Genomic DNA, 12,939 nt, shown 5'->3' with positions numbered 1-12,939 from the left:
TCGGCCTGCGGACTCAAGGTTCCCAGGTTCGATTCTGGTCAAGGCCATGTACCTGGGTTGCGGGCACATCCCCAGTGGGGGGCGTGCAGGAGGCGGCTGATCAATGTTTCTCTCTCATCGATGTTTCTAACTCTCTATCCCTCTCCCTTCCTCTCTGTAGAAAATCAATAAAACATATTTTTTAAAAAAGATATTTGTAACTAGGGGGATTTTCAACAGTAATGCCTCCGGAGCACCATCATTCGCACCCATATTACAATCCATTATTTCTTCTCCATGTATGTCATCCTCCCGCGCTGAGATGTGCTCATAGAGCTGCACGCACAGGCTGTATCTCAGGGCGCGCTTACGCGGCCCTTCTGGCTCCTGGTGCATGTTACACATGACAGACCACGCTTCTGGGAACTGTAACACGCCCATTGAGACAGGAACCGTTTACAAATGGTAAACACACGGCCGTTTCCTTCTACACCAGAAGAAGAGAGGGAACTCCTTTCTCTCCAAACTATCCATCTTGCGAGTGACACCCCTTAATTGCCAGCACCCCCGTCCCACCAAATAACATCGCAGACGACTGGGGAGATGAAAGCAGGCCGGCCCCTGAGGCGCGGCTCTCTGGGGAGACGGACGCTTTCCCATGTTCCCGCCTGTCTCCCGTGCACAGACCAGGCCGAGGCCTGGGCTCTGTCATCCTTTTATTGTCTCCGTCGGGGATTGTTGTAAAATGACATCACCGTAGCCTCTTGCTCCCTCCTCATTGTTAAAAGTCCATGGAAGTGACTTGTATTAGGAACCGAATTAGACTCCACAATTTTGCCTGCCCTTTCTTTTTTTTTTCTTCTTTTTTTTTGTTAATCCTCACCCGAGGATATTTTCCCATTGATTTTTAGGGAGAGTGGGAGAGAGAGGGAAAGACAGAGAGAAACATGGATGTGAGAAAAACTCATTGATGGGTTGCCTCCTGCATGAGCCCTGACCAGGGACCAGGGCCCGGGCCAGGGAGGAGCCTACAACCGAGGTACGCACTCTTCAGAATCGAACCCGGGACCCTTCGGTCTGCAGGCCCTGATGCTCTATCCACTGAGCCAAACCGGGTAGGACTTGCCTTCCTTTCTTCTGGGCTTTCAGTGGTAACATAGGATCCTCAGGAAACTAGTTATTTGGCTTTTTCGGAAACGGAATGTACCAACTAAACTTTGAAGAGAGGGACATTTTTTCTTCTTTCTTATACAGTGTGGCCTTGACTTACGAGTTTAATTCGTTCCGTGACGGAGCTCGTAACTCAAATTACTCGTATGTCAAATCATAAAGTGAACGAGTGAGACACGTGATGCTGGGCTGATGTTGTGGCGTTCACTGTGACGTTCGCTGCGCCAACTAGCGGTGGGGTATCTGAAGCTGGCTCTTAACCCGAATTTTAGCTCGCAACTCAAAGCGAAAAATCGGCCGATAGACGGCTAGTATCTCGAAAAACTCATTAGTCGGGACGGGACACTCGTAAGTCAAGGCCCCACTGTACCTGATGGGCCGTGGGAGAAATTGCTTGTCACAAGTAGAGTTTGCTGGGTACCCAGAACAGATCATGACTAAGTTCAGCCAACAGCCATCAGCCGGCATGTCCTATGTGCGTGAGATTCCTTATTTGTAGGGATGGTTTACAATACAAATTGTATTACTTATTTGCACCATGAAGGCCCGTAATTGAAGCATGAACCAAAAAACTATTGTGTAAAATGCTGCATTCCATACTTGGAAAAGGTCACGCAAAGCAATGATGTCTTGTTTTCATTGTGGAAGGTCTCAATACTTGCATTAGAGGTTCTTTCTTTTTCCAGCCCAGAAATTACTTACAGAGACTATTTCACACGTACTATTAATATCAGGAAGGAGAAATCATAAGGGCATGAATTAATAATTTTTAAAAACCCTGCTTATTGCCGTAACCGGTTTGGCTCAGTGGATAGAGCATCGGCCTGTGGACTGAAAGGTCCCAGGTTCGATTCCGGTCAAGGGCATGTACCTCGGTTGTGGGCACATCCCCAGTGGGGGGTGTGCAGGAGGCAGCTGATCGATGTTTCTCTCTCATCGATGTTTCTACCTCTCTGTCCCTCTCCCTTCCTCTCTGTAAAAAATCAATAAAATATAAAACAAACAAACAAAAAAACCCCACAAAAAACCCTGCTTATTGCTATCGTAAAGAAATTGCACCCAGGTGCCTGCGTTGTGGGGTGGTTGGTCTGTAGCTTGGCTGTCACAATAGAACTTGAATGATCTGGTGGTTTTTCTTTTGTTTTTTTTAGGTTGATCAATGAGATCACAATTGCCTTATAGTGTTTAGGGGGAGAAAATTGCCCTTTCATATTAATTATGGTTGAAAAACAGGTATAGATGTTTTCTTTTAAACAAATAAGGAATGTCTGATGAACTTTTGTTGATCAACTATGAAATGTTTTATATTGAAAGAGTGCAAATAAATACTATCCTATATAATAAAAAAGCCTAATATGCAAATCGACCCAATGGCCAAACAACCGGTCGCTATGATGCACACTGACCACTATGGGGGCAGATGCTCAAGGCAGGAGCTGCCCCCAGCAGGCCCCAGGCCAGCCATGGTGGGTGCTACCGGGGGGGCCCCCAGTTATCCCATCGGTCACCCTGCAGATCAGCCCTGATTGCCGGCCAGGCCTAGGAACCCCAGTACAATATATTTTCACTGGTTAGGATGTGATAATTAAAATGTAAGTACTTTTAAACCATCACTATCTATTTTTAAAATGATTTTCATCCTCCACACTAACTAGTCCACTCCTCACTACCCAGCCAGAGCCTTCTTAGAGAAAGAAGCAGGTGGCATATGAATTTCGAAGGACTTTTCTTTACAATCTGATAGTGAGAGTAGTCTTATTTACGATTCCTTTGCTACTTAAGGATATCGAAACCACAGCAAGTTAGTTTGACTAGTGGTTTTTTTTTTACACTCTGCACTCAGCAGTGGTATGTTAAGAAGATAAGGTATGGTATTTTTATGAAAATAAAAAAAGTCGCCATGGCTGGTTTGGCTGAGGTGATAGAGCATTGGCCTGCGGCCTGAAGGTCCGATTGTGACCAGGTTTGATTCCGGTCAGGGGCACATGCCCAGGTTGCGGGCTCCATCCCCAGTAGGGGGCGTGCAGGAGGCAGCCAATCAATGTTTCTCTCTCATCATTGATGTTTCTATCTCTCCCTCTCCCTCTCTGAAATCAATAAAAATACATATATTTTTAAAAAGAAAATAAAAAAGTCAAAGACTACCTTTGAAAGATGAACAAGAATTGAATATCTTCCTACACATTTCAGGACCTATGGGAACGATATACAGGGCGTATTGTAGAAAGGACCTGCTCAGGGATGATTTTCAGGGGAATAAAGTAAATGGCCATTCTGATGTAACTGCTTTTAATTTGATTTAATATGAATTTTAGTGATGAAGTCATTTAATTGCCGGCATCTCTACCATACCAGCTTCGCTTTGAGACTTTAATATTAAAAATGGATTCCAGCCAACTCTTAATGATCGGTTTATGCATGTTCCGATGAGAAGGGATTGGCTTCCTTACTTCCTGCAGGCTTTTCCCTGACACGCCGACTAGCTCACATTTTTCCTTTTCAACACGAAACCTCCGTTCTCAAGAGTGTTTGGCCTCGTTGCCTTGAGAAGGAACCCAGGAATGTTAATAATCTGACCTTTTGAGGCAGTATTCATCCTACTTCCTATCAGGCTCACTAACCCTAGCACTTGTGGGTTTGCTTTGAAATTTCTACTGTAAGGATTACACTTGTTATCTTACTCCCAGATATTGTGAAATACGATATACCAGACTATAAATCAGGTGGCTTATCTATCCTTCTGTTAGCTAATGTGCACTGTCTAACCGAATACAGTCAGAGGCTCTGATTTTATAGAATACTAGAGGCCCGGTGCATGAAATTCGTGCACTCCAGGGTGGTGGGGGGAGTTCCCTCAGCCCGGATTGCAAGAGGGCACAGGCCAGGCTGAGGGAGCCCACTGGTGCATGATCGGGGTCAGGGAGGGACGCGGGAGGTTGGCCAGCTGGGGAGGGAATGTGGGAGGGCTTGAGGGCGTGTCCGGCCCGTCTCACTCAGTCCTGATTGGCCAGACTCCAGCAGCAAGCTCACCTACCGGTTGGAGTGTCTGCCCCCTGGTGGTCAATACACATCATAGGGAGCAGGTGAGTGGCCTTAGCATATCATTAGCATATTACGCTTTGATTGGTTGAATGGCCGACCAGACGACTGGACACTTAGCTTATTAGGCTTTTATTATATAGGATAACGAATCTAGGTATTTAATTTCCCATTGCTTAAAATTTTTACATCATGCTGATGTTGACTGCATTGGACATTGTATCTCCATTACCCACAGGTCATTGTTTTTCTGAGGATAGTAGCTAGTCCTCTTGTCTTTCCTCATGAAACCCCTGGTTTCAGTGTGATTTGCACTAAGTCCCAATTATCCAGTGAGTTTAGAAGCTAATTGATAATTTACAAGAAAGGTGGGGGGAGGGGGCGCCATTTTTTTTCCTCAAGGGAAAATAACATAAGTAATAGATGACACAAGAGTAATAATTTAAAACAACATCATCTGCAGTAAGAATTAGTTCAGTATAATTAGATTTAAAAAATAATATTTGTAGAGTGTTTACAATTTCCAGGCTGTGTTTATATGTTTCAGCCCACTCAGCATTCAAAATAAACCATTAAATTAGCTACCTCCCCCATCTACAAATGAATAAACCCGAATTAAGAGAAATGAACTTGAGCCCAGCCAGCGTGGTTGAGCGGCAACCTAGGAACCAGGAGGTCATGGTTTGATTCCTGGTCGGGGCACATGCCCAGGTTGCGGGCTCCATCCCCAGTGTGGGGGGCGTGCAGAAGGCAGCTGATCCATGATTCTCTCTCATCATTGATGTTTCTTTCTCTCTCTCTTTCTCTCCCTCTCCCTCCCTCTCTGAAATCAATAAAAACAAAACATGTTAGAATTTCTTATTGCATTGTTTGGTCACACACATATTTTTCCTTCCACCCGCCTCCCTTCCCCACCTCAAACAATACGAAAGGGCACCCTGCTCATTCACCAACGGCAGCTCCTGGCGTGTTGAGCCGCAGTAGTTCCAGGGACAGGAAGCCCTCAGCCCTGCCTGGCGGTCGCAGGCCTGGCACCTGTCAGTGAGTGAAAGAAACTCCTAATGAGATGTTGAAGCCAGAAGCTCACGCCGGCAAGTACCTGTCAGCTTGGAAGCGCGGTGTGCAATGAGCAGACAGGGAGAGCCATTTAAAACCACTTAGGAATTATATTGACTCAAAACCCAAACAGTCTGTTTTCTGTTCATTTCCCCAAAGCAAATGGACTGCTGGAGAGGGATGCCTCTCCGGAAAGAGCAATGATTTTCTTTCCCTCCTGGAAACGGCGTGCACCGTGGAGTTGACTCTGTGTGTGTGCGTGTGTGTGTGTGTGTGTGTGTGTGTGTGTCTCCATGCACGCGCAACCCATCTCATGGGAAGAAGCCCTGAAGACAGTTCCCAGTCAGTAAGCCAGGCTTTCGAAAGACCCGTTTTTAATCTTGTGTTATCAGAAATATTGCTTCTTGTTCTTTGTTATGACAGATGTTGAGAGGGGTTTGTTGGTTTTTTGTGTGTGTGTTTTTTTTTCATGCTGAATGCCACTCCATCTATTTCTGATGTTTATCATGTTTGCACGTTTTCAAATGGCAGGCTTTTACTATTCAGTGGGAGGACACAGCCCAAACATACCCCCCTTTGCAGTCTAAAGTTCTGTGTTTGCCTCTTTGCTCTGCGTGGCTGAAATGACTGGGAAGATCTTGAGGTGGAAATGTGGCATGGATGGGTTTAGGGAACCTTGTATATCCTGTGACAAATACTACTCAGTGTCTCAGCGTGTCAAAAAGGTTTTTCCTGCTGTGGTTAACTTTCAGGACTATGTCTCCGGTTTTGCTTAGGTAATTAGAAAGGTGAGCCCGGCCGGTGTGGCTCAGTGGTTGAGCGTCAACCTATGAACCAGGAGGTCACAGTTCCATTCCCGGTCAGGGCACATGCCCGGGTTGTAGGCTCCATCCCCAGGAGGGGGCGTGCAGGAGGCAGCCGATCCATGATTCTCTCGCATCTTGGATGTTTCTATCTCTCTCTCCCTCTCCCTTCCTCTCTGAAATCAGCAAAAACATATTTCAAAAAAGAGAGAGAGAGAAAGGAGTTTTCCTAAATCAGAACAGGTAGGAAAGATTTAAAGTCACATACTGATGATATAATTAATTCTTAGTTGTAAATTCATGGTGATGGTATTAATTCTCTCCCACAATCCTCTAGTCATTGGAGGCATGGGAAGGGCAATGGAGCCTTGAAGAAGGAAACATTTGCTTCTTTTTTAAAAAAATATATTTTGTTGATTTTTTTACAGAGAGGATGGGAGAGGGATAGAGAGTTAGAAACATCGATGAGAGAGAAACATCCATCACCTGCCTCCTGCACACTCCCTACTGGGGATGTGCCCGCAACCCAGGTACATGCCCTTGACCGGAATCGAACCCGGGACCCTTGAGTCCCCAGGCCGACGCTCTATCCACTGAGCCAAACTGGTTAGGGCGAAATATTTGCTTCTTGATTTATTTCATTTTTGTCCTTTAAAAAAAAACAACAAAAAACCACACACAACAACTCCGTTACACACGGGTCCTCTTTGTTCTTATTTCAGCTGCTTACGAAACTTAGCCTAAGGACTCCGGGTTTTCTTTGTGTGTGCATGTGTTTTTTTCTTTTTAACATTTTAGAAACAAATGGACAATGAAAAAAAATGATTTTTGCCTTTATTTGTATGTAGTCTCTATGTTTAGGTTATAGAGTTGGCATTCTCATTCTTTTTCTGACGACAAGTGCCACTCTTGCTTTATACAGAACAGAGGAGCATTATGAAATGTGAAGCCTGGGTCTCGGAAGGTTCCATGCTCTCCTCTCTCCCCTCATGCCATAAACGAGACCCTAAGTCATGTGACTCTTACTCATGCCCCTGGGTGCTTTCAAATTCGTAAGAGGTAAAATCCACTCTCCCTCGAAATCTAAAAAACACGTTGTTCGCCGCTGTGACATGGTTTGCTGGTTGAATGGCACCCGCGGCTATCACAATTTTTATTACTCATTTCCCTCGAATAATTGGTAAGCGTCCTATGGTACGGAAAACGTCAGCGCGTGAGGCAGCAGGTCTGTCTTTCTGAATGGATCCCCGCGACGCCTCCTGGGGAATCGGGTAGCAGCCGCAGATGTAACGTTGTGTTTGCTAAACTGTGTTACCACCACATTCCCCGGTTCCATCGGAAACGTGTAAATAAAGCCAGCGTGGAGCCGATAGAGCTGCCAGATAAGCTCAGACAGCACGGGGCGACATGAGTAGGCTTGTCCTGGAAGTTCATTGCTTTTGAAACTTAAATCAACCCCAGGGCTGTTTTGGCTGGACCGAAAGTTGCTTATTCAACCTTTTGTCCCTTTGCATTCTTTTTAATTTTCTCTTCATATATTTTATTGATTTCAGAGAGGGGGAGAGAGAAACATCAATGATGAGAGAGGATCATGGATCAGCTGCCTCCTGCACGCCCCCTACTGGGGATTGAGCCCGCAACCCAGGCATGTGCCCTGACCGGGAATTGAACTGTGACCTCCTGGTTCATGCGTCAAGGCTCAACCCCTGAGCCACACCGGCTCGGCTCTTTGCATTCTTGAAGGGGATGGGCTTACGTGTGTGAAGTGCCTAGTGTACCAAGTGCTGATGTGTTGTTTACCTCTCCAAGGACTCCCTATGACCTCCCTTTTCTAGATAACAAATTTGCAACTCAGAAAGGGATCAGGAACTTGCCTTGATCACAGAGCGAGGAGACCGCAAGAGCAGCGTTAAACAATCTATATATATATAATTTTAATATATTTTATTGGTTTTTTACAGAGAGGAAGGGAGAGGGATAGAGAGTTAGAAACATCGATGATAGAGAAACATCCATCAGCTGCCTCCTGCACACTCCCTACTGGGGATGTGCCCGCAACCAAGGTACATGCCCTTGACCGGAATCAAACCTGGGACCCTTCAGTCCACAGGCTGATGCTCTATCCACTGAGCCAAACCGGTCAGGGCAAAAATACATATTTTTTAAATGCAGCAGCGTTTGACTAAGAAGCCACAGTGCTAGGAAGCCATAGCGTCTGCATAGCCAACATGCCATGTTGTTACCTGCCGGAACCATCTCTGAGGCACTGTGCCGGGGGGTGGGGTGGGCGCAGGGGAGCTGGCCGATAGCCTGGTGAAGGCCAAGAGGAAGCCAAGATCAGCCAAAGGGAATGACAGAGTCCCTGGCAGATGCATCCGCCTCCACGGGGAGACGAAGGTCTTGGCTCCATGGGGCTTCCATTCATCGTGGGAGCACGGGAAGCTTGCACACCGAGAGTGCTTGCATCTGGATGGATGGGCAGGGCATTTTGTGGATTCAGTCAATACTTACGGCCCAGCTGGTGTCGCCCAGTGGTTGAGCATCAACTATGAACCAGGAGGTCACGGTTCGATTCCCGGTCAGGGCACATGCCCGGGTTGCAGGCTTGATCCCAAGTGTGGGGATGTGCAGGAGGCAGCTGATCAATGATTCTCTCTCACCATTGATGTTTTATCTCTCTCCCTCTCCCTTCCTCTCTGAAATTAATTAAAAAAAAAATATATATATATATATATATATGTAGCCCTAGTTGGTTTGGCTCAGTGGATAGAACGTCAGCCTGTAGACTGAAGTGTCCCGGGTTCGATTCTGGTCAAGGGCACATGCCTGGGTTGTCGGCTTGGTCCCCACTACGGGGCGTGCAGGAGGCAGCCGATCAATGATTCTCTCTCATCATTGATGTTTCTATCTCTCTCTCTCTCCCCCTCTCCCTTCTTCTCTGAAATCAGAAATAAAGAAATATTTATGTTGCAAGAAATGTGACATCTCTTAGAGTCACTCTGCGGATGATAACCCTGCTATTATGTAGCACAATACACTCCTTTCTAGACCGGAACAATAACGAGAGCGTAACTGCGTCCAATCTTTCTTTTACGTTTCTTAGGAATCCGAGAAAAAGGGTATCATCGAAAGAATCTACATGGTACAGGATATCGTTGCCACAGTTCAGAACATCTTGGAGGAAGTAGCTTCCTTTGGAGAAAGAATTAAAAAGTAAGTCCTACCTTTGCATCGTGGCGTTTGAATTAGCGCTGCCATCCACTAGGGCGAGTGCGGGTGGGGAGTGTGAGGTCAGAAAACGCAGAACCCCAAAACTGCCGCCAGGGTGTCAGGCGAGCCCTGTTCACTCTGGCTGGTGTGCTCTTTGGGCTTGTCAGGCTCACAGTTGGGCAATGCCTCAGACCTGGGGTGACCAGATGGCCCAGCATAACGATGAATAGTGTCCCGCTCACTCTCAAAAAGACCCTAGATTGGGTGATGAGCTACATTTAAAAAAAAAAAAATTTCCTATTCACAAATAAAAAGGGAAGCAGATAGGTTTTAAAGGAGTCTTTTTTGTCGGAACCACGTGATGTTAGGGGAGAGATTGGACCAGCCCAGAAAGAGATGTACGAGAGAGACAGACAGAGGGCAATGCTGACGATGCTACAGATTCTCAGCTTCTCTGAGAATGGGAAGGGACAGACAGCTGGGCATAGAACCGTTGATTGGGGCTTCAGTAGGTGCAGACCATTGTGCCAAAGCTCAGAGCTCAAGATTGTGCTAGGAACAGGGACATGTAGGTGAGTTAGCGTGTCTGTGCCATAGGCCCTGGTCCTGGCATGCCTGGAGGTGAGGCGGATCATTCAGGGACCTGAGTGGCTTGCAAAAGTCAATAAAAAAAAAAATTGAGCGCTGGCTGGTGTGACTCAGTGGATAGAGCGTCAGCCTGCAGACCGAAGGGTCCCAGGTTCGATTCCGGTCAAGGGCACATGCTTGGCTTGTGGTTTCCACCCCAGTAGGTGGCGTGCAGGTGGCAGCCGATCCATGATTCTCTCTCATCACTGATGTTTCTATCTCTCCCTCCCTCTCCTTTCCTCTCTGAAATCAATAAAAACATATTTTTTTAAAAAAAATTGAGTGAGGATGAGAGGCTGTGGAGGGGGGGCAAGCCCGAGGAAGGAAGGCCGTGTCTTTGGTGAAAGCGTCTCCGAGCCTGAAGGTCTCTCACAGACAAACGTGGCTGTTGTGTGGCTGGTAATGAGCAAGGAAATGTGTCTGACAGCAGAAGAGGGCAGAGTGACCGGAACAGGCCCCCACTCTCTCCAGAGCTTCCGAGGGCCGGCTGCCCCGGCACAGCTGCGGTGGCCACGGCCAGGACATATTTTCAGCCATGAACAGGGCACTGTTTCGCCCAGCTGCGACACAGGAAGGCTGGGCTCCTATTAATTTCTTGGGCCATTCATGAGGACAGCGACCTCCGTGTCCCCGCTGGGCACTCCAGGGGGCTGTCCTGGGTAACTCTGTCGGAATTCCATTGTAATTCGGTGCTGAAGGACCATGGAAAACTTCCTCCCAGCTATTGGCAACCAGCACATAAAAGACTTACATAGGCGAAACCGGTTTGGCTCAGTGGATAGAGCGTCGGCCTGCGGACTGAAAGGTCCCAGGTTCGATTCTGGTCAAGGGCATGGACCTGGGTTGCAGGTCCATCCCCAGTAGATGTGCAGGAGGCAGCTGATCGATGTTTCTCTCTCATCGATGTTTCTAACTCTCTATCTCTCTCCCTTCCTCTCTGTGAAACATCAATAAAATATATTTAAAAAAAAAAAAGACTTACATAAAACCCCGAGAGCGAGGCTCCCCCAATGGGGTTGCATGTACATGAAATGGTGTGTATTTTCTTTTTTTAAATATATTTTTACTAGAGGCCCAATGCACGAAATTTGTGCATGGGCAGGGTTCCTAGTCCTGGCCGGCGATCGGTGCGACCAGTGGGGTGATCGTGGGGATGGGGGGGAGGCCGCCCTGCTGGCACCCGCTTGGCTGGCCTGGGGCCTGCAAGCTGGGGGTAGCTCCTGCGTTGAGCGTCTGCCCCCTGGTGGTTAGTGCGTGTCATAGCGACCGGTCATTCTGCCCTTCGGTCAATTTGCATATTAGGCTTTTATTATATAGGATTGATTTCAGAGAGGGAGAGAGGAGAGAGAGAGAGAGAGAAACATCAATGATGAGAGAGAATCATGGATTGGCTGCCTTCTGCACGCCCCACACTGGGGATGGAGCCCACAACCCGGGCATGTGCCCTGACCAGGATCGAACTGTGACCTCCTGGTTCCTAGGTCAATGCTCATCCACTGAGTCACGCCGGCGGGCAGTATTGCAGTCTTTAATCACTTTTGAGAGCCAAGCTTCCCCTGGGAACTACCGGGTCCAGGAAGCTCAATGGCCATTGGTCTGGTGACCTTCTCCTGAAGAATGTTTTTCCGGTGCCCAGTTGTTCCGGCAGACTCTCTCTCCAGGTTTTCAAAGAAACTTTCCCAATAGATCCCTGGTTCTCAACCTTCCTAACGCCTCGACCCTTTCATACAGATCCTCATGTTGTGGTGACCCCCAACCATAAAATTATTTTCATTGCTACTTCATAACTGTAATTTGCTACTATTATGAATCGTCATGTAAATATCTGATATGCAGGATGTATTTTCATTGTTACAAATTGAACATCATGAAAGCATAGTGATTAATCACAAAAACAATATGTAATTATGTATGTGTTTTCCGATGGTCTTAGGCGACCCGGGTGAAAGGGTCGTTTGACCCCCAAAGGGGTTGCGACCCACAGGTTGAGAACCACCGCAATAGACCGTTTCCATTTGTATGACTAAGAAGTAAACATGAGCAAATGAATCGCTGTAGCTGTTTCAGCCTCAGAGAAAGTGACATTTCTGTGGTTTGCCTGCAGCACGTTTAACTGGACGGTGCCGTTCCTTTCATTCCTGGCCTGTGTGATTCTGGCGGTTGCCACCATCACCTTGTACTTCGTCCCACTTCGGTACATCGTGTTAGTCTGGGGTAAGTGTGGCACGGTCCTTTTGCTAGCAGTCCATTCCAGGTAAGAACCAATTACTCATTTTTTAAAAATATATATATATTTTTTATTGATTTCAGAGAGGAAGGAAGAGGGAGAGAGAGAGATAGAAACATCAATGATGAGAAAGAATCGTGGATCGGCTGCCTCCTGCAGGCCCCCCGCCGGAGACCGAGCCTGCAACCCGGGCATGTGCCCTTGATCACAGTCGAACCTGGGACCCTTCAGTCCGCAGGCCGACGCTCTATCCACTGAGCCACACCAGCCAGGGCCCATTATTATTCACTTTTTAAAGTGTGACTGTAAACTTTCAATGTGCTCCTGCCGGCAATTAAACGCGAGCTGAAAGGAAGCGTATAGGCCACCAGGAATCCAGGACCTCCCTGAAAAGGCCAGCTTGGGTGAACCATCAGCATCGCTATTGAAAGGGCTGTTGCATGATTGTGATCCAATGAAAATGGGATCGTGCGTGTGACTTCCGTTCGGCCTTTGTAGCCATAAATCCCCTGGAATAATATATGGCTGCGGTCCCGTAGCCTTGCGCTTGCACTGTTTTTCAAACAGTGAGCGAACACCTGCACCTTGCCCTTCGCAGTGTGTGAAAGTAGCCAGGTTGCTCCTGACACTTCGTCTCTCCTGGAGGAAAACATAGCCCAACCCAATACTTAAACCCAGATGCGGTGGGGGTACGGGAGGGCCAGGAGGAGAGGAAGGTATAATTTACCAGGGGAAATGGTGCGCCCATATACAGGTTAGCTGCTTTTAAAAAAGCAGAAACCAAAATGGCAAACTGGAAGTAAATTGCATGACCTGATTTACCACCCC

General features: G+C 47.2%; 1 protein-coding gene across 4 annotated transcripts in view; it reads left to right on the top strand.

Moving 5' to 3' along the window:
- Positions 1-12,939, top strand: part of MCTP2 (multiple C2 and transmembrane domain containing 2) — a 136,042-nt gene that overhangs the window by 114,380 nt on the left and 8,723 nt on the right. For 3 of the 4 annotated variants that reach the window (XM_070400617.1, XM_070400619.1, XM_070400621.1), the window contains 2 exons: positions 9,151-9,260; positions 11,989-12,098. In XM_070400617.1, the coding sequence (XP_070256718.1) occupies positions 9,151-9,260; positions 11,989-12,098 (220 nt within the window). The remainder of the gene's footprint in view (positions 1-9,150; positions 9,261-11,988; positions 12,099-12,939) is intronic. The other variant, XM_070400620.1, reaches the window with a different exon arrangement.

This window comes from Myotis yumanensis, unplaced genomic scaffold (assembly GCF_028538775.1).
Source record: "Myotis yumanensis isolate MYYU_CA2020_CCGP unplaced genomic scaffold, mMyoYum1.0.hap1 SCAF_20, whole genome shotgun sequence".
Lineage (NCBI taxonomy): Eukaryota > Metazoa > Chordata > Mammalia > Chiroptera > Vespertilionidae > Myotis > Myotis yumanensis.
This window is presented reverse-complemented; position numbering and strand designations above follow the sequence as displayed.